This window comes from Tenrec ecaudatus, chromosome 7 (assembly GCF_050624435.1).
Source record: "Tenrec ecaudatus isolate mTenEca1 chromosome 7, mTenEca1.hap1, whole genome shotgun sequence".
Classification (NCBI taxonomy): Eukaryota; Metazoa; Chordata; class Mammalia; order Afrosoricida; family Tenrecidae; genus Tenrec; species Tenrec ecaudatus.
Window position 1 is genome coordinate 133,721,818 of NC_134536.1, and position 21,976 is coordinate 133,743,793.

General features: G+C 44.2%; 1 protein-coding gene across 1 annotated transcript in view; it reads right to left on the reverse strand.

Moving 5' to 3' along the window:
• DNAH8 (dynein axonemal heavy chain 8) overlaps nt 1–21,976 on the reverse strand; it is a 358,510-nt gene that overhangs the window by 241,262 nt on the left and 95,272 nt on the right. Inside the window, exons 24-29 of the mRNA XM_075554113.1 lie at nt 15,680–15,755; nt 14,000–14,195; nt 9,126–9,319; nt 7,584–7,710; nt 6,125–6,360; nt 4,234–4,338 (exon numbers count right to left, since the gene is read on the reverse strand). Of these exons, the coding sequence (XP_075410228.1) occupies nt 4,234–4,338; nt 6,125–6,360; nt 7,584–7,710; nt 9,126–9,319; nt 14,000–14,195; nt 15,680–15,755 (934 nt within the window). The remainder of the gene's footprint in view (nt 1–4,233; nt 4,339–6,124; nt 6,361–7,583; nt 7,711–9,125; nt 9,320–13,999; nt 14,196–15,679; nt 15,756–21,976) is intronic.

Genomic DNA, 21,976 nt, shown 5'->3' on the forward strand with positions numbered 1-21,976 from the left:
GGAATAGTTACTAAAATCTATAGAATTCTACCACATTTCCATAAGAAAAAAAACCCACAAATAATCCAATTACAAGGTGGTCAAAGGACATGACTAGACATTTCACAAGAGACAGCACTCTAATGGCTAACTAACACATAAGGAAATGTTCACAATCACTAGCATCTGGGAGACGCAAATCAAAACTGATGAGATAACACCTTATACCCACCATGAGAGCCCAATTCCAAAAAACAGAGAAACCAACCGCAAATGCTGGAGAGGATGTGGAGAGATTGGAACTCTTCTGCACTGCTTATGGGCTTGTCCACATGTACAATCATTGGAAACTGATATAGGAAAGCTAGAACAACTGGGTATAGAAACACCATGTGATCCAGCAGCACCTTTCTGCTGGGCACACAGGCCAAAGAAGTGTGAGACAGAACACAAACAGATGCATGCTCTCCCAGTTGTATGTTCACTGCAGCACAGTTCACAGGAGCAAGAAGCTGGAAACTGCCCAAATGCCCATCACTAGAAGAATAGATAAAGAAACTATGGGGCATACACACAACTATGCACAACTAAGGTACACCCCTAAAAAACAGTGATGAAACCACAATATGCTTCATGACATAGATGGGCATGGAAACCGTTATGCTAAATGAAGCTTATCAATCCCCAAAAGACAAGTATGAACAAGTCCACTACTGTAGGCTTCTGCTCTCAGGTGATGTAATCTAATCCTGTCTCCCAAGCAATGAGGTAGACAGCCTACCTAGTGCCCATGAATCCTACATCATGCCTTTTATATGGACATCTAAAAAACTGCTCTGACAGAGGAGACCTCATCTCAGCTGGGGCCAGTCTCTCAGGATGGCAACAAAAGGGGGAGACCATTCAGTTGCACTTACCCACCATTGTGCTATCAACAGACTCTCCTACAAGAGTGATAAGCAAGCCTTACTGGAAACTAATGTCAAGACAGGTGGACGGGAGCATGGATGTCTGAGAGAGGGTGGTTACATGTGTGATGGGAACAAGCTTCCATTGGAAAAAATGCTTGACAACATTTTTACAGAAACCAAAGAGAAACTACATCTGACACCATGTTCCTAATTGGACACTTTTGACCTAGTTTCTGTCCACCCCTTGGTGACCCTGGTGAGCTGTCACAGATTACGAGGACTTTAGATTCTGTCTTTTCGAGGCGCACAACATCTTTCATAGGCCAAATCTGAAGTCAAAGATGTGGTAACCCCACTAAACTCACTGGGCTTTGCCGCAAACTCACCTACAGTAGATGTAAGGAACCGGCCTATGCCTTTGGACTTAGGGCTGAAACACTCGCGTGTGAAAAGCAGTCGAGGACTGCAAGATCCCGAGGTTATGGAATTGGTGGCTGTTGGACTTGGATTTGGATGGCTTGTTTTGAGGGTGTCCGAAGAATGGTGGCCTGGGGCTACTATATATTCACTATTCGGATGTCCTTCTTGCTTGCTTATGACATGTATTAGTCTGGTAGGTATGGTTCTACCTTTGTGAATGGGTGTTATTGAAAATGTTGTCCTCTCAAAAAAAATTTTTTTTTACCATAGTGAATGAAGAGGGGAGTGCAGAGTGGAGACCCAAAGCCCATTTGTAGGTCACTGGAGATCCCCTTGCAGAGGGGTTTAGGGGAGGAGATGAGTCAGTCAGGGTGTGATGTAGTACCGATGAAGAACACAGCTTTCCCCCAGATCCTGGATGCTTCCTCTCCGCCAACTACCATGATCCGAATTCCACCTTGCAAGTCTGGATAGGGCAGAGGATGTACACTGCTGAAGATAGGAGCTGGAGGCACAGGGAATCCAGGGTAGATGATACCTTCAGGACCAGGGGTGTGGGGGGTGATGCTGGGAGAGTAGAGGGTGAATGGGTTGGAAAGGGGGAACCAATTACAAGGATCTCCATGTGATCTCCTCCCTGGGGGACTGACAACAGAGAAGGGGGTGAAGGGAGATGCCGGATAGGGCAAGATATAACAAAATAATAATCTATAAATTATCAAGGGCTCATGAGGGAGGGGGGAGCGGGGAGGCAGGGGGAAAAAAGAGGATTTGATGCAAAGGGCTTAAGTGGAGAGCAAATGCTTTGAAAATGATGAGGGCAAAGAATGTACAGATGTGCTTTATACAATTGATGTATGTAAATGTATGGATTGTGATAAGAGCTGTATGAGCTCCTAATAAAATGATTTTTTTAAAAAAAGAAAATGTCCTCTCATCAACCCCCATTATTTGTGTAAATAGTGTCCAGTTTAATCAGTACAAAGCAACAAGTCATGTCTGTGGTCTAAAAAGCAGGCCTACGCATGGATAACTTCCTTCCCTGAACAATGTTTTAAATTCTGTACCATTGGCTAAATTAATGACACTTTGGGTAGAATTGCCACAGGGGTGATTTATAATCAATTATAATGTTCTCTGTCATAAGATTATAATGAGTCCTCTGAAGTGAACTAGAGACACATATAAACCATCGATACATGAATGGATTTGGGCTTGCTTAATTCTAGCCCTAATGTAGGAAGAATTTGTTCTTGTGACATGGCCCTACTTGAAGAAGAATAGCATTAGGGATCTTAAAGGTTTGTCTTCAAACAAGCAGCTATCTAAGTGAGGCATCCACTGAGTTCTTCCACATGGAAGAAGCACACCAGCCTGTGTGATCCAAGGATTGTATATTCTAAGGTCCAAATCCAAAGGAAGGAACCGTACCAGAGTTTAAATTATGAATACCAGTTTGCAGAAGGTTTGGGGTGACCGTGGAAATCCACAATCCATTTGCAGGCTCCCCACCATGGATTAAACCTCCCGTGAATCCCCTCTGACCATAGTGAAGGGGTCTGAATAGCCCTGCTTTCAGACAGAATGCATTGTAAACTGGATTAAGGCAGAGAGAGTGAGGTTAAAATGTAACACCTTATCATTTGATCTCCCTTTGACCCATTTTCAAGTTGTTTCCGTTTTTAATATTTCTGCTTGCTTTTCAATTGAGGTTTGTCTCTGTTTTGTTTTATTGTTGTTGCCGGGTTTGTTTGCTTGTGTTTTGTATGATTATCTGTGTATGAAATCTAGAAGAGGGAAATCAACAGAGAGTAACCGGATTAATAATGACCCAAGGGGCATGGCGGGGGAGATTAGTGGAAGTGGGGAGCTAGCAGCAAGTTCAAGAAATAAGAACATGTTTCGAAATTGATTGTGGTGATCACTGCACAACTCCTCTTAATAGGATTACATTTTTAAATTGTATCTGTGAAAGATATGCCAACATAACTATCTTTATAAGTGCTTCTATAAAATCATAGAAAACTTTATGGAACAAAAATATCAAAATGCCAAACTTTTGTCGCTTGACATATCCTCCTTCTAGGTGTAAACCAGTGGTTCTCAAGTTTCCTAATGCCGAGACCCTTTCATACAGTTCCTCGTGTTGTGGTGACCTCCGACCATAAAGTTATTCTCATTGCTACTTCATCACTGTCATTTTGCTCCTGTGATGAATCGGGCGACCCACAGGTTGAGAGCTGCTGCTGTAGAGAGAACCACTGGTCTATACAATCATGGAGGTGGCCTTTCCATCTCTCAAACATCTGTATTTACACCATGGTAAGACAGCAGTTTGGGTATCCTCGGTAGACAAAGTTATGTTCTTAGAATTTGGGGAACAAAATTAAGTCTCTAAAGGGGCAAGATTAGGGCAGTATGGGGAGTGGGGAAAGGTACCCCAGCAAAATTATCCTAGGGCTCCCTTTGCTGCCTCCGGGAATGAGCAGGTGCATTGTTGTAATAGGAAGAAGAAAACATCCTTAGTATGACTTTCTCAGCTTTTTTCTCAATTCCCAATTTTCAAATTTCTTGTTCTTTTTCATAATAAGCCCCCATGACCATCCTGCTTCCTTCAAGAAAATCTCTCAGGATTACTCCCTTGGAGTCTGGAGGAAAGAAAAACAATCACCTTAGCCTTCTGAGCTGACCTCTCTGCCTTGAATGTAAGCAGTTGGGCAGGTACCCCGAGAAGCCCACTGTTTTTATGTTATCCCTTCCCTGAAGGTGCTTGGAGGACACAGAACGTCTGTTCCTAAGACAGCTTGCCCACTGTCATCCACAGGTTTCAGAGACATATGGAAACGTGTGTTGTTGGGAATAAACACATGCATGTGTGGGTTCTTGGCTAAAGCTCGTAACAAATTATTAAAATGTTACTTACAGCTTTGCTCTGTAGTTTGTTGAAAGAATATCTCAAAGTATCGACTGCTTCTGATTCTTCTTTGGTTACTTCTACTTCAAACCTGTTTAAAATCGCATAGGCTTCCTGTGAAGTCGAAATGGAGTTGAAAAACATCAGAAGGGACAGCGATCACCACATGTGTTCTCTTAGAAGAAGAGCCCGTGTTCTGCAAACGTGGTCCCCCAAATTAGAGACAGAGTCAAAAGCACCTCTAGACTCCCGCCAGCCACCAGATATGGACGCTAGGTTTGAGGTATGTAAATCCCAGCTGGCTCTGACGGAACTACAGACAGACCACACTGAGCAATGATGCTACACTAGCACATTTCCTACAGAACCAGTGCGCTCTCTTTCTTCTTTGACCTTATGCCAACACTGCGCAGGATATTGTCCTCATACTCGAGTATAATATGGGTTGGCTATATAAGTAACAATAAAATGATGATGTGATAAATACTACATGGAAAATAAATTTAAATCATTAAAGCAAATAGCTTTCCTGGGAGAATTTATGCTGAAGAAGTAAGCTTCTGCATTCTCTGTCTCTCTCTCTGTCATATATATCATATATATATATGCAATTTATTCATTTTTGAGGTGGTCATCATCCAAAGGTACCAAATATTGAAATGTAAAGACATAGTGAAGGGATGAGGGTTATTTCTCTACCAAAGAGTGTATACTCTAAATGGATTGAAGAAAACATAAAAGAGTCATGACATTGAGTACCAAGAGGGGGCAGTGGAAATGGGCCTTTCTAGAAATTATAGGCACTAAAGAGATGCATAGCCTATAGAGAATTCTAAGGTACTAAAATTAATTAAGAGTCTGCCTAATTTTTATTATGACCGTAAACTAGAAACTCTGAACAATGTTGAAGACAAAATACTTGTGGGAGACAGAATAATGAACACTCCCACCACCTGATCTCCAGAACCTATGAATATGTTGTTTTATGTGGCTGAAGGAACTCTATAAATATGATGGGGAGATTATCCTGTATTAATTGGGTGGGCCCAAACTAATCACAAAATTCTATGTAAATGAAATGAAAGTTAACAGAATTTTTCCCACAAGCTTTTTGAAGGGCTCTCATGTAAGGGAAGAAAGAAAACTGCAAAGTCATACAAGACATGAAGACAGAAGCAGAAGTCCAGTCAGTTCTAGAAGGCGGTCCTGAGCCAAAGCACATGGGCAGACTGTGGTCAAGGCAACAAACCTCCAACACAGGCCGACCAGCACCTTGGTTTTAGCCCCATAAGGCTGGTTCTTTTGAACTTCTAACTTCCAGAACTCAAAGATAATAAATGTGTATTGTTTCAAGTCATTCAATGGGCGGTCATTTATTATAACCGCAACAGAAAATTAATATAATCCTCTTCCCCGAAAAGAAATCTTGTCTAGACCTATATTCCAAAATAATCATCTAGCTTACACTTGAGCCTGGATGGACTCACCACCTCACTTTGGGCGTGCCTCTGGTCATGGTCATGAGGGAGACATACAACTGGTGTCTTGGGAAAGCCTGTGTTATTTAGGGAATGGTCTGACAGGCTGGGAGGGGTGTACAGAGTACAACTACTCCTTTCTATAAAACATTGGTACCAGTATCAAAAAGTAAACATTACTGAAGCCAGGAGAGCATTGTAAGTATAAGGCATTCCTTAGCATCCTATGCTGTTCACTCTTGATACTTCTCAAAATCGCTCAGAGACATCAACATTAGAAAGAGGAAATAGAGAGAAGGTACTAGAGAGCAGGTAAAGAAATACATTAAGAGAATCACTGCAGTGTGTCTTCATTCCCAAGAAAAAATACGCCACACTTCAAGAAGGGGGGAGGGGCAGGGCGGGAAGCAATCCTGTCTTACTTCAATTGGCCCCAGAGTCATGTCCATTTGGATTTCATTATCGCGGATACAAGACAAGGCTTCCATGGCAAATCTGACATCATCTAAATCACGGATTGGCCTAGATAACTTCTTCAAGTATTCATTGATAAATGCTATCATGTCCGACATCTTCTTTTTGTACTCTTCATTCAAATAGCGACAAAGCAACATCTTCCAGGCCTTAGCCTCAATCGATAAGGCCAATTTCATTGGCTCTGGTGAAGACAAGAAAACATTAAAATAGGATACGATTGATGCAGGCAGTCCCGGGATTGCGCATGAGCTCAGTGTATCTGTAAGGTGAAGTTGAAGGTTGGGCCAAGAAGGGGATAGGGCTCTGATTTTGCCTTCCTTTAATGCAAGGAAGGCCTGGAAGCTTTTTCAATGATTTGGAAGCTGCCCGTCTAGCCAGTGAAGGTCACGGTGCAGAAGGATTTGTTGCCAGTCGGGATTTGGGTCAGTCATTCCAAAGGGAAGCGAAACACACATAACCTTAAAGGGCAAGTACAAGCGTCTATCAAGTCAGACGTTCGCAGTGGCTGTGTGTGTGCTGAAGCTGTCACATGTCTCTGAGTGTCTAGAACTGCACGTCCAATTTCATAATGTGGTTCGTGAGCACTTGAAATGTGGTTAGTCTGAACTAGATGTGTTGTAAGGGTGAAATACACACTCGATGTTTAAGGCTTCCTGACCCGGTGGACTATGTTAAAGCTGTACATGAGAAGAACACCTTATGGCAAAGACCTTGTGAATTCAGTTCTCCTATTGGACATCCCATCCGAATTCTTTACTCTTTCCTCCAGCTTATCTCCCACTCACTCAAAAACACCCTGCCATGGAGTGGAAGCCGCCGCACGACACCCCTCTAGAACAGGGTGCAGCTGGCCCTGTGGGTTTCTTTACGGGAGTAGAAAGCCCTGTCTTTCTCCTGTAGAGCGGCTGGCGGCTCCATCAAGATAGAATCAGGGCGCCTAGCTCCTCAACTAGCAGCAAAATCTGTTGCTTGTCTGCTCTCAGCCCATACCCTACGCCTTGTGGATGGTCCAGCCAATTCTGATCTTCTGGGGAACTGTGAGTATTCGTGAAGAAACAGGCTCTCCAAGGTCACTACTCCCTACTGCCTGGCTCTGTTGTCGTTGTTGGTTGCTGTTGGCTCATAGCAACCCCGTGTGACAGCAGAGAACTGCTCCCTGGGGGTGTGTACTGTAGGCTGTAATGTTGACTGCTGACCCGTGTCTTATTATCGTAACGGTAGGGCTGACTGGCACATCTTTCTCCTATGAAGAGGCTGCTCTGTGGTAATGAACTGCCATCCTTTCGAGCGTTCCTACTCTGTCCGACAGGGGGCCTCCGCGAGTCCGAACCAGCTCCCCGGCAACAGGCTTGGTTTGGGTTTAGGAACACGCTGATGCGCAGTGCCGCCGAGTCGCTCGCATACCTGTGTGCAGTTCCAGCGCACCCACAACGATGACGGGCTTCAGCTCCTCGATCTCCTGCTCGAACGTGGCATAGTGCAGGATTTCTGACCTGATCTCGGTCAGAGAGGGGTTGTTTGCCAAAAATTCCTACAGTAAGGAAACGGTTCATTATTTATTTTATTTTATTTTATTTTGGACAGTATAAATGTTACACCTGGACAGCAAACCCTGGGAAGGTCAGAATCTGGGCAGGTAGAAACGTGTCGGGGAAGGAAAACTCAAACAGTCCCCACTACAGGGAGCTGTAGGAAAGTAGTTAGACTACCTGCCAAAGGTAGAAAACCAGCAAAACCAGGCCATCCCAGGGAGTTTGGGCTCTCACTGGGTTCGCAGTCATAATTAAATTTTTTAATTTCATTTTTATTTATGTTTTGCTCTTGTGTGAGCTAAGACGGCAGAGGCTCAGGAAAGAATGGACCATCTGATGATACTGGGAAAGCTGCCTATTTGAGGGGGTTTAGTAGCCTATTAAGATCCTTGCTCAAAGCATTAAAATTTGTCCGTAGCCAAAAAGGCAGCTGGTCAATGGAAGTTTGACCCATCCTTGTACTGCTGGCTTCTGGGAAATATCTGGCACGCAAGTAGCACCCAGTTGGGTAAGCCAATTTAATTAAATCCCCTTCTTATCAACTGTCTTGAAGTGTCATGGGAGGATTACACGAGATAATGGCACAGGTGTTTGGCAAGGATAGGGTCTCTTTTCATCAGTACCTGTTGTCATCACTGGTACTTGTTTGGTGCCCCTGAAGTGTTGGGTAGAAACACTTTTTTTGTTTTTTGGTTTTTTTAAACATTTTATTAGGGGCTCATACAACTCTTATCACAATCCATAAAAACACTTAAAACCCTTCAAAGTACAGCACAGTCTCTTATTAACCCCACCAACTAACACTGAAAAGAGCCAAGGTGGTGCAGCGGGTTAAGCAAGGTAATGCTAACCACAAGGTCAGAGGTTCAAACCCCACTGGTGGCTCCATAGGAGCAAGATGAGGTTTGCTCCCATAAAGATTTACAGTTTCAACAACCCATAGGGGTATTTGTCTCCCTATCACTCACTGCCTTCAAATTGATACTGACTCATTTGGACCCTATAGGACAGGGTAAAACTGCTCCCGTGAGTTTCCAAGGCTGTACCTGCTAACGAGAATAGAAAGCCCTGTCTTTCTCCCAAGGAGTGGCTGGTGGTTTTGAACTGCTGAGCTTTAGGCTCACTGCCCAATGAATAATCACTCTGCCAGCAGGGCTCCAGTCCTCCCTACAGTGAGAATCAATTCAGCAACAGTGGTGGTGGGTTACTGCCAATGACTTGCTTCTCGCTCGTTGTGACCCTTTAAGACGGAGTAGAAACCTGCTTCGGGTTTCTGATACTGCACATCCTTCTAGAAGCAGACAGGCTCATATTTCTCCCTCGGGACAGCTGCTGGATTTGAACGCCCAGCCTTGCAGTTAACCGTCCAACACAGTGCCACGAGTTTCCTTAGCCTTTTCTACCTGAAAAATACCTTCACTTTCACGTCTCGGTCCTCTGTCCAAAGAGTCTTGTACTTTTGAAAGTCCTGCAGGGCTTCGTAGGCCGCCTTCCGCAGGGAGTTCACGGAGGAGGAAAGGAGGAGCACCAACTTAGAGATGTCCTTGTGCTCCGCGACTCCCGGGTAGAAATTCTTCAGTTTCCTCGCGGGGATTTCTTCGTACGATTCTGAAAATGGGTGTTTTTGCATTACAAATAACTTCTACATTCCACATTACTATCAATTTTAATATTTATAGGGTCTTTTACCACCCTGCCCCCCGCAAACTATATTTTCTTACACACTCTCCCTTCCAAGTAACTAGAGCTGTTTTCTTGCCTTTTTTCCTCACTCTTATATTAAACTATAATATCAGATATGAGGTGTAGGTTTGTTTATTTTGTCTCTTTTTTTAATGTAGAAGAACTATTAAGAAAGACAATAATTAAAAGACCAAATCCAACAAACAAACAAATAAAGTGGGGTGGGAAAAGTTCTTCAGAGGAAGGTTATTAGTTGCTGATGAGTTGACTTTGACTCACAGTTACCCCATGAGTGTCAGAGTAGAACTGTGCGCCATAGGGGTTTCCATGAGTGATTTCTGAAATGTAGATCACCAGGCCTTTCTTTGGAAGCACCTCTGGGTGTATTTGCATCCTCAACTTTCAGTTAGCCCGTATGTCAGCCATTTGCATCACCCAGGGACTCCAGGGAAAGGTTAAGTAGTTGACATTTCTGTTCCACATAATAGCATAGTAATTAAGAGATAAAAGCACTAAGCAGATTACTCAAATGGCTTTGTTGTTGTTAGTTGCCACCGAGTCAGTTTCAAATCATGGGAAGCCCGTGTGTGCGGAACAGAACTGCTCTATCGGGTTTTCAAGGGTGCAACACTTCAGAAACAGGTGGCCAGGCCTGCTTCTCCGAGGCACCTCTGGATGAATTAGAACCACCTTTTCAGCTAGCAGCCAAGTGCTTCACCATTTACACCACTCACGGGTTCCCGGCGACGTTAGGCCAGCTCTTTCATCTTTATGGATAATACTGTGGGGCTTAAAGGAGCTCAAATTCCAATCAGTCAAGATCATGCAGTAGCTACACTAAAACCTGGGCAAGCTGGAACCTCCAGAAGGCAGACATCTGTCGTGGTGGTTAGATGCCACGGAGTCTGCTCCAACTTAGAAACCAGGTTTCAGAAGAAAAATCTCAAATTTTTTCCAATGAAACGAGTGACAGGAGAGTGGCAAGAATGCACCCTGTCAAAGGTGGAAAACTTTCGACGGCCAGAGAAACATGGCAGTCCCAGTGAGTTCCGGCTCTCACAGGTTTCACTCTGTTCAGCACTAAGATGCCGAAACACATCACTCCCCTGAGCAAAGATTCCAGCATTCACCCTCACGCAGAAACCTCACGGGCACTTTTGTTCAGCCAGTGTCGTGCAGTGGTTAAGTGCTCAGCGGCTAACGGGAAGGTCAGCTGTGGGGAACTGCCAGAGGCTCAATGGGAGAACGAAGTGGCCGTCTGTCTCTGTTTAGAGTAAAGGCTTGAAGGTGAACAAGCGGCCATCTAGCTCAGAAGCAACAAAGCCCACGTGGAAGAAGCACACCAGCCTGTGCGATCACGAGGTGTCAAAGGAATCAGGTATCAGGCATCATTAGAACAAAAAATCATATCATTGTAATTGAGGGTGAGTGCAGAGTAAAGACCCAAAGCCCATTGTTAGGCCACTGGACACCCCTTACCGAAGGGTGGCAGGGAGGAGACGAGCCAGTGAGGGTGCGATGTTGCAACGATGAAACACACGACTTTCCTCTAGTTCGTAAATGCTTCCTCCCTCCTCCCACTATCATGATCCCAATTCCACCTTATAAATCTGGCTAGACCAGAGGGTGTACATTGATACAGATAGGAACTGGAAACACAGGGAACCCAGGGCGGATGATCCCTTCAGGACCAGTGATCAGAGTGGTGATACTGGGAGGGTAGAGGGAAGGTTGGGTAGAAAGGGGGAACTTATTATGAGGATCTACATATAACCTCCTCCCTGGGGGACGGACAACAGAAAAGTCGGTGAAGGGAGACATTGGACAGTGTAAGATATGACAAAATAATAATAATCTATAAATTAGCAAGGGTTCATGAGGGAGGGGATGTGGGGAGGAAGGAGATGGGAAATGAGGAGTTGATACCAAGGGCTCAAGTAGAAAGAAAATGTTTTGAAAATGATAAGGGCAACAAATGTACAAATGTGCCTGACACAATGGATATATGTGTGGATTGTGATGAGTTGTACAAGCCCCCAATAAAATGATTTTTAAAAGAAAGAATCTGCCATATGTTTTATATCCTCTATTTTCTTAAATGTGGTGTACGGCACTCATGGGCTTGGGGAGATTATACCCAAGCCAATCTTACGGTCCATGGAAAAATAGGGCCTCCAGGTGTGCCATCCCTTTGCTGTGTCGTGCCTCCAGGTGCCAGCACTGTGTGAACAATGTCTGCATCTGTCCTCACATGGACCAACCACCTGCAGGCTTCTTTTCAAAGAGCCCCCACCGAAACCCTGGCTCTACTTGCTGTCCCTAGAGGTGCGTCAATCCTGGGTTTCACGTCCCGAAACACAGAAAGACATAGAACACAACTGCATGAGGGTGACCTCCAATGACATGACACCTCTGAGATACATCCTAATGTGAACAACGACAAAACGCAACAGAACAAACCAAAAATACAGGAAATGTTGAAAACCAGAACAGGTCTAGCATGCATCAGATGGGGGATCAACTGACAGAGTTTCAGCCGTTCAAGCCAGATTTAGGCCTTTGATCGCCTACACTCATCTCTCCAATGCACTCTGCTTAGTCCTCGCTTCCCCCTATCCTTCGATTGTGAGGAGAGGGAGTTCACTGGAAGCTTATTCCCTATGTAGTTCCCCAAAATGGATCTTGGGCTCCCCCTGTCATCTTCCATAGACTTCTACAAACCGGATTAGCACAATTTAGGCTCTGAGACTAATCCATCCTTCAATTTTGGATTATATAATTTACAATCCTTTGGTATGCTTCTTCCATGTGAATTTATGCTCCTTCCATTTGGACATCTCACTTAGATGGCTGCTTGTTTGGAGACAGACCTTTAAGGCCTCAGACACTATTTTATGTGATAGCCGGGCACTATCTAATTTCTTCACCACATTTTGCTATAGCATCCTTATTTTCTTTATTCCCTTCCTGAGGGTGTATATCAAGCAGGGCCATGATGTAAGATAGTCTTGGGTTGAAGCTAGGATTTAGCTTGAGCCCAAACCCATTCTTGGGTCTATGTTTTTGTTTTGTCTTGTTTGGTTTTAATTTATCATTAATTGGAAGTTCATACATATATCATATCATTCCATAGTTCAATCATGTCCAGCAGAATTGTACAATTGCTTCTACAATCAGTTTCCAAACATTCCTTTTCTTTCTGGACTCTTTGACATTGTCTCCCTTTTGCCACACCCCCACCCCCACCACCACTCCCTGTCCCCTGTACGCCCCCCTTCCTGAAACCCTTATTGTACTTGCTTTTCCTATAATTTCATCAATACAGGGTTTCATTTACTGGAAAACAGGAAACCATATAGCACAACTTCAGGAGGGTGACCCCAATGACTTACCACCTCTGAGATACACCTTAATATGAACACACAAAAACAAAATGAAAGAGAATGTCCATAACAGGTTTGTGATGTCCACCTTGTGTCCATCTTAATGTCCATCTTAATACAGCGCACAGGGCATTGATGTAGTAAGATCATATTTGTCCCCCTTCCAACAGTTCACCAGTCTTGGTACAGCTGTCTTCTGCTTCCTCAGACACCATGTTACAAGTGTGTCTGAGCAATTATTTCATTTTTTCATTTTGAATTTAAGGTCATGATAAAACCCAAACCCACTGCCATTGAGTCAATTCTAACTCCTAGAAAACTCTAGAAGACAGCGCAGAATTGCTCTATAGGGTTTCCAAGCCTGTCAATCGTAACAGGAGCAGACTGCTACATATTTCTCCCATAAAGATTTACGTTGTTGTATTTGAACTGCTGACCTATCAGTTCACAGCCAAGTGCTTAACACACTGCACCACCGGGGCTCCAAAATGATTGCAGGGGCAGGGAATCATTTAATGTGACTCTTCTAGCCAACGGCCACCTAATGAAGCCAGAGGTACCATCAGAGCTTCAGCGCCAAGAGCCAGAGCACGGTACAGAGTGATGGGCTTCCCATGCCAGAGAGCAAGTAATGTGTGTGTTTTGGTACAGGAGACAGACTTGCTAAGTAGGTGCCTTTGGGCACTTTTGTGGGGAAGCTGGGCGATCCACAGAAGGAAGCTGCATGCCTTCAGGTTGAGGCTACAGCAGAGTGGCATGCCTCTTTGGGCATTTATCAGCAGCCCTGAAAGAACTTTGTAACATGTCCTGATAAACAAGTCAACCCCAAGTATTACAACCTGTTAACTTCCTGAGTAAACCTCTAATAATGAATTTCATTTTTGAGTTCTGTGTAGCCCTTGAAATGCCTATTAGAACTCCGAGAACTAAAGTAGAGGTTATTAATGAAGAGAACTCAATGATGATGATCATGGCAGAGTATTAAAACCCCTGTGCATCCATGACCAAGAGCTGGAAATACATGTCCAGTTGTTTATATTTAAGACTGAGGATAAACAACACGACTATTTTTGTTCAAATGCAAAACATAACGAATGTACACACAAAAAGGGTGTGTTGAAAAATCTGTCAATTGCCAAGCCTGGAGGAACGGCAACGACAAATCAGTCCTTGTTATTACTCTGAAGGCCTATTCGTCTGGGGTTTGTTTGAGCATGCTTACTGTCTTCTTTCTTGGCCTGCTTGCCCGTGCTGATGTGGGTCACGTCCGTCATGGTTCGGGTCGGACTAACAATGGCTGACTTAATGCGACGGACTTGCTGCTGTCCCCAGTGAGCCACGCCTCGGCTGACCTCCAGTGTTAGCTGGATCATCCGGTTGATGGCCTGCTGAATGTCATCCAAACTAGGAACCATGATCTGTAGGAAGAAGATACAAGGTCACAGCACTGTCAGGACATCCAGGGAACCGCTCTGATTCCTCTCTCTCTCTCAATCTCTTACACACACACACACACACACACACACACACACACACACACTCCACTAAGTGAGGAAAGCCTGATGTGGCCCAGTGGGTGACCAGCTCAAGGAAAGCAACATTTGAGGGTGGGCTACAGTCTCTCCCTCTTTTTGTGGACTAAATTGTGTACCCCCACTCTCCTACGAAATGTGTGGAAATTCTAACCCCTGTAAATAGTGGCACAATGGTAAGCACTCAGCTGCTAAGCAAAGCATCCGTGGTCCAAACCCACCAGCTGCTCCACAGAAGAAAAATGTGACAGTCTGCTTCCATTAAAAAACAACAACTGGTAGTTTTGGAAATCCTGTGGGGATGTTCTAGCCTGAAATAGTTAAGGTTATTGTGCCAACTTGCCTGATGAACACATGTGGGGTTAATTGAAGAGCAGAGAGATAAATGGCTCGGTGAGTCTAGCCTTTCTGGTTCTCGGGTCTCTTGCTCTTTAATAGTCGAACCAGGGAGCAGCTGCCTTAGTCAGTTCCCTGCTTCAGCTGGCAAGGCTCACTTTCTGCAAGACATCCCCAAGGAGAAGCCACATGGACCTATCCCAATGCAACCCTGGGTGCTGGAGTAGCCGTGTGGAGACCTCTGCCAGCGCTGAGATGCTTACACACTCACTGACTCAGCTTTCCTCCTGCAGTCAGCGTCATTGCGTGTGTTTCATGAGATTGAGGAGGACTTTGTAGATTGGTGTGGGACACATGGGCTAATGTTGGACTTACGGGCTTAGACAGCACTGGGTTGGGATGCTTTCTTAATGTATATTTACTCTTTCTATAAAACTCTCTCTTATATGCATATGATATTCTGTGGATTTGTTTCTCTAGTCTACCCAGACTCACACATAGCCCACTCCTGTTTGACTCCATCTGAGTTTGGTTTGGTTCAGTTGTGGGCACCTCTAATATAAAAACTCTGTTGGGAATTAAGGGGTTTTCGTTGGTTATATTAGTAAGGTCATACCAGAGTAGATGGGTTCTAAACCTAATCACTTCTGATCTATAAAAAGCAATAGGAGAGGAGAGGCTAGGCAGTGACATGGACACACGCAGGGGAAGTGAGAAGCCAAGAAGCACCAAGGGACACTAAGGAATGCCAAGGAACTCACAGGGCTATCGACAAGGAAAGAACTCTTCCTAGAGCCACACCCTGAATCTGGACTTCCAGCTTCACAACTATGAGAAGATAAACTTCTGTTCTTTAGAGCCAGACGCTTGTGGCATTTCTGTTACGGTCGACTAAGTGACTCAGACATCTGCCATGCATTCTACAGGTAGGAAGGTCAAAGTCAGGACTTACAACCCCTGCCCTGTGAGAGTGGGGGGATGTAACAAACTTTGGAAGCTCCCTTGCTCTAACTTGAATATTTAATTGCGCTTACCACATTAGGAATTGCCAGGTGTACTTCAGATTTGATAAAGGAAATGATATCTTCTGACCGCTTTCGTCCAAAATGGCTGTAATTAGATGGGCATAAAAACCAAAAGTAGCTTAGATAACCCATTACGCTTCCCATATTGATCCTCAAAGTAAGGTCACCTTATAAAATGTCAACAATTATATGAAGAGAATATTATTTACATTGGAACCATAAAGTTCAGAGAGCCAAAATCAATCAATCAATTTAATATTCTTAGAAATAATGGAGCCCCGATGGTGTAGTGGTTAAGCATTGGGCTATGATCCGAGTGGTCAGCAATTCAACACCACCAGCAGCTCCTCAGCCAGCATTTCTGCTCCCATAAATAGTTACTGTCTCAGAAACCCACAGGGGGTCGCTATGGGTCAGCAGTGACTCGGTGGCCATGAATGGGAAACAAAAATATTATCTTCAAGGACATTTCTCCTGCTGCGTTCATGTTACTATCTCTCAGTCATAATCATGTACCAATGTCAGTTCTAAAGATAGTCTTTGCTCCCAGCCCTGTATCAGATACAGTACTGGTCACCAACAAAAGTATATTGTTTGATATACACACATGCAATGACACACACAAGCATATATACACATGTACACATATATATTTATATATATGAGGGAACTTCAATAGTTCATGGAATTTTAAAATAATGGAAATTCCCCATTATTTTAAACCTTCTCAAATACATATAGTAACATTACACAGCAGTTTTTTGTAAAAATCTTCCAACAACTGCTTTCTTAAACTGTCACTGGTGCACAGACAGAAGCACACACACACACACACACACACACACGTGTGAGGAATGAAAAGTGCATCCCTGATGCAAACTAGTTTGCCTAACTCCCTCTGCCTTGACCGCCATCCCTGCCCCAGACAAACCGTTACAAACGTGAACTTCCCGTTCTCTCCTTCTCTAGACTGCAACCAGTACAGTAATTATTGACAAACGACACCTCTGCTTTTAAATATGAGCGCACCAGAAAAACCATGCCCTTCTCACCGTTTAACAGAGAGATATGCATCTACTCTGTGTCAGGGTCCGTTAGACGTGGAACCATTTATCTGGTCTTTCATTCTTTCTTTTGGTGTTTATCTATACAAGACAGGCAGGAGAGGCAATCCCACAGAGACAGCAAGGGGACCGATGGGGGCATGGGAGAGGAGGAGGCGGAGGGAGTGAGCAGTGGGCTGGTAATGATGGGGACAGGGAAACAATAGGGTTCTCAAACGGATGGCGAGAAGGGTGTAGCTTCTCTGGTCGTGTTTGACCAGTCTAATTGCATTTGAGAGGAATTGCTGAGAGGAGAACGGTGGGCAAGCGTGATAGTGGGGCAGGAGGGAAGAAGGAGAAAGAACATATATATATTGGTATATGTATAGACATGTGTATATGGAAATATAAAACTATACGTGTTTGCTTATGTGTGTGTGTGTGTGTGTGTGTGTAAATACAATAAGGAAGTAGATGGACTTTGGGCCTCTACTTAAATCTTACCTCAGTACAAGAATGGTTTGTTCTATTAAAGTGGCATTCCATGATGCTCACCTTCTTGACATGATTGCTGAAGACAAAGTGGGTGCATAAGCAAATGTGGTGAAGAAAGCTGATGGTGCCTGGCTATCAAAAGAGATAGTGTCTGGGGTCTTAAAGGCTTGCAGTTAAACAAGTGGCCATCTAGCTGGGAAGCAACAAAGCCCGCATGGAAGAAGCACACCAGCCTATGTGATCATGAAGTGTCAACAGGAAAAGGTATTGTAAGTTCAAAAGCAAGCAACCAAATCAATGTGAAGGGGTGTAGATGTAGTGGAGACCCAAAACCCTCCAATAAGATAATTGGACAGTCCCTTTCAGAAGGACCAAACAGAAGGGATGATAAATCCAACATACAGCATAGCATTAATGAAACACATAACTATCCTCTAATTCTTTAATATTTTCTCCCCTTACTATTATGGTTTTTATTTGTTTACCTCATTAATCATGTTAGACTTGGGTATGATTCATTTGTATAATTAAGGTAGTTTGATACAAGAAAGCCAAGATAGGTAACCCTTCAGAAACAGTAACAGGAGTAATGGTTCCTGAGGGGACAGGAAGAGAGGTGGGGGAAGAGACAAGGGGAGCTGATAGCACTGAGGACTGTATAACCCCACTCCAGGGGAGCAAACATCAAAATTGTATGAATGGATATAGTGGATAGTGTACGACATGGCAAATAAACAAATAAATAAGGGTTCCTGGGTGGTTGGGTGGGAGAGGGAGGGGATAAAAGAGAGCTGATATCAAGGAGTATAAGAAGGAAATGTTTTGAAACTGATTGTGCGGCAATTGAACAATAATGTTTGATGTGATTGAACTATGGAATGTTATGATATCTGCAAGAGCTCCCAATAAAATGATTAGGGAAAAAATACCCAGTTACAAATGTATCAACTTCATAACACGTAGGCTGCTGTACTTGCAACAAGAGGACTCCAAAACTTTTGTAGAAAAAAACAGATTGAAAAAATAATGGAACCCAATCCTGACTATGCAGACACATACACCCACCCCCACCCCCCAAAGAATTCACTTCAGAAGACAGCACTGGGGCTACAGCTTGGGGAGAGGGGTACGTCGGATTAGAGCACATGGGAGAAACGCAAAGGGATGGAGAGGGAGGAGAGGACCTCCTGGCCCACCAAATCCTGAGGACGATATTCCTGCTCAGAGCAGACAACGCACAAGGAGGACTGTAGGGCCAGCCCCACCATGGGACAAGGCATCCCTCACTAAACCATGATGCTGTGGGGGACAGCACTGGAAACACAGTGTACGGTCTGTCCCCATCACGCTGGGGCAAGGCACTGAGGGCATGCAACAGAGCAGCAAGGGGAGCAGACTGATGGAACCCCTGGGAAATACCAAAAATAGACTTGGGAGACAGAGTGTGGCACCCCATCAGACTCAACTGGAAAACACTCATAAAGGCAAACAGACCTTGAACTATTTATTGGCTTTTCCATTGTTGTCGGTGGCTCTTTTTTTGTTATTGTTATTTTGTGTTTGTTTTTTGCTGTTGTTATTGTTTTGTTGGTTTTGACTTCTTTTGTTGTTTTATTTGGCTTTGCCTAGTTTTTGCACTTGTTAATGTATCTGCATGTCTCTCTAGATAAGATAGGTGGGGTAAATAAATGAAAAGAATGGGACCAATGGTGAAGGAGAGGAGGGATAAAGGAAAAGGGTGGGGGGAAACCAACCCAGGGACAAGGGAACAACAATCAATGGAAGGAAGGTCGTAGGATACCTAGTGGGGCCAATCAAGGGCAATGTAGCAGCGAGGAATTACTAAACCTGAATGATGGCCGAACATGATGGTGGGACAAGAGGGAAGTAAAAAGGAAAGAACCAGGAGGCAAAGAACATTTATAGAAGCCTAAATACATATGTAAATATATATATAATGAGAGGGGAATATAACTATGTACTCATATTTATATATGAAGAATTAAGGTTGCAGATGGACATTGGGCCTCAACTCAAATACTCCCTCAACACAAGAACACTTTGTTCTAATAATCCGGCATTCCATGATGCTCACCTTCCCTACATGATCACTGAAGACAAAATGGGTGCATAAGCAAATGTGGTGAAGAAAACTGATGGTGCCCCGCTACCAAAACATATAGTGTCTGAGCTCTTAAAGGCTTGAAGATAAACAAGCGACCATCTAGCTCAGAGGCAACAAAGCCCACATGGAAGAAGCACACCAGTCTGTATGAACATGAGATATTTATGGGAGCATGTATCAGGCATCTAAGACCCAGAATAAAACCATACTAAGGTGAATGGGGGAAGACATGGAGTAGAGACCCAATGCCCATCTGTAGACAATTGGACATCTCCTCACAGTGGGGTCACAGGGAAGAAATGAGCCAGTCAGGGTGCAGTTTAGCACCAATGAAACACACAACTTTCCTCTAGTTCTTTGGTGCTTCCTTCCACCCACTATTATGACCTCAATTCTACCTTTCAAATTGGATTAGACCAGAGCATGCACACTGCTACAGATAAGAGCCCACAACACAGGGAATCCAGGATAGATAAACCCCTCAGGGCCAACAAGGAGTAGAGATACCAGGAGGATTAGGGGAAGGGGAGGGGGGAGAATGGGGAAATCAATCACAAGGATCAATCTAGAACCCCCTCCCAGGGGGATGAATAATGGAAAAGTGAGTGAGGGGCAACGGAGGATGATGCAAGATATGGAAAAAATAATCTATAACTTATCAAGGGTTCATGAGGGAGGACAGGTGGGGAGGGAGGGGAAAGAAATGGGGAGCTGATCTCAGGGGCTCAAGTGGGAAGAGAATGCTTTGAAAATGATGATGTTGGCATATGTGCACATGTGCTAACGCATTGGAGGAATGTATGGATTCTGATAAGAGATGTAAGAGCCCCCAATAGAAGTATTTTTTAAATGATAAAAAAAAATCACAAGAAACACAGACTCCACAGTTCAAAAGTGAAGACCATTAAGACTGAGTGTCAATGGCTCCCAGCTAAACTTAGTATCTAAGAACTCTCTGAAATAAAAGCTAGCAAATAAAGAAAAAGTCTCTATTCACAGTTTTACTGGGAAAGCCAAAGTGAAGCAGTAAGACAAAGACAGGCTCTAATAAAAAGGAGCAGTGTGAGAATGAGGCGTCCCCAGGTGGTGAAAACATTGCAAAGCAGTAGATTATTCTGCATGGTCCATCAAGCGTGGTCTGGTAATTCCCACAAAATGATTGAGTGAGACTATGCAAATAAAATGCATGGCACCCTAGTTATGCAAATAAGGTATGTAAAAACCCCTAATGAAGGGACTGGTTAGTTTTGCCATCCTGTGAGAATTAGGGTTATTGTGCCAACGAGGCCTACATAGGAACATGTGGCCTACATAGGAACACAGTTTAATCAGGTCGAAGCTTGATTGGAGGCTGTGATAGTTAAAGTTTATTGTGCCAACCTGGCCAATAAACACATGTGGGGTTAATTGAAGGGTGAAGAGCTAAATGGCTTGGCGAGCCTCGCCTTTCTGCTTCTTGGGTCTCATGCTTTGTGATGGCCGGACCAGGGTGCAGCTGCCTTAGCCAGTTCCCTGCTTCAGCTGGCAAGGTTCACTTCCTGAAAGACATCCCTGAGGAGAAGCCACATGGACACATGGACCTACCCTGATGCAGCCCTGGGTGCTGGAGCATCCATGTGAAGACCCCTGCCAGCGCTGAGATGCTTGCTTACATGCTCACAGATTCGGCTTTCCTCCTGCAGTCGGCATCATTGCGTGTGGTTTGTGAGATGGAGGAGGACTTTGTGGATTGGTGTTGAACATATGGGCTAATATTGGACTTGTGGGCTTGGGCAGCACTGGGTTGGGATGTTTTCTTGATGTGCACTTACCATATATATAAAACTCTCTCTCATACATATGCATTTCTATGGATTTGTTTCTCTAATGTACCCAGACTAACACAGAGGCCTACCAAGATAAATACTTTCTGTGGCCCACATTCCATCTCTCTTCTTCCCTGGTGATTGAACCAGCATCCTACTGCTTGAGCTAGTTCTTTGCCTCAACCCTGTGCTGCACTACCTGGGGGCCAAACCAACCCATGGATTACATAGCTAGAGTTTGAGGCTACTTTGAAACTTGATTCACTGTGTAGCTGGTGCATACACCTGACCTGCTTCATTAAGCTACAGGTGCAAACAACTGTTGCTGACCCACCCACCCTGCTGTCTGCTGTCTTTGGGTAGACCCTGCTTGTCTTGTCTGAGGGACGACTCTCCTTGACCTTGGGCTGCCAGGCTGAGTGAGTTGAAGTATCTTCAGTATATTAACTGTTCCAAGAAAGTGAGTTGAACCGAGCCCTCTGTACTGCAGTGTATGTTCCTTCTCGCTATATAAACCTCTCTATAGCTCTCTATAGCTATATCTATCTATATACAATCTTAAGTATCCTGGTTTTGTTTCTCTAGAGAACTCTACCTAACACAATCCCTTAATGTTTAGAAGGAGGCGATCCCAGAAGAGTCTGGAGCACAGTGGGCCCTTTGGATGCATAGTCCCTGCACTGAGAACCTGATAGACCCAGGAGCCAGAGAGAGCTGTAACGCCAGAGCTGGTGTGAAGCAGGGTCTGGTGGCAGAGAAAAGCATAGCAGATCCAGAAGGCCAGTACAAGACTGGACAGTGGCCTTTCCAGACTATGGTGCAAGGCAATGACAATAGG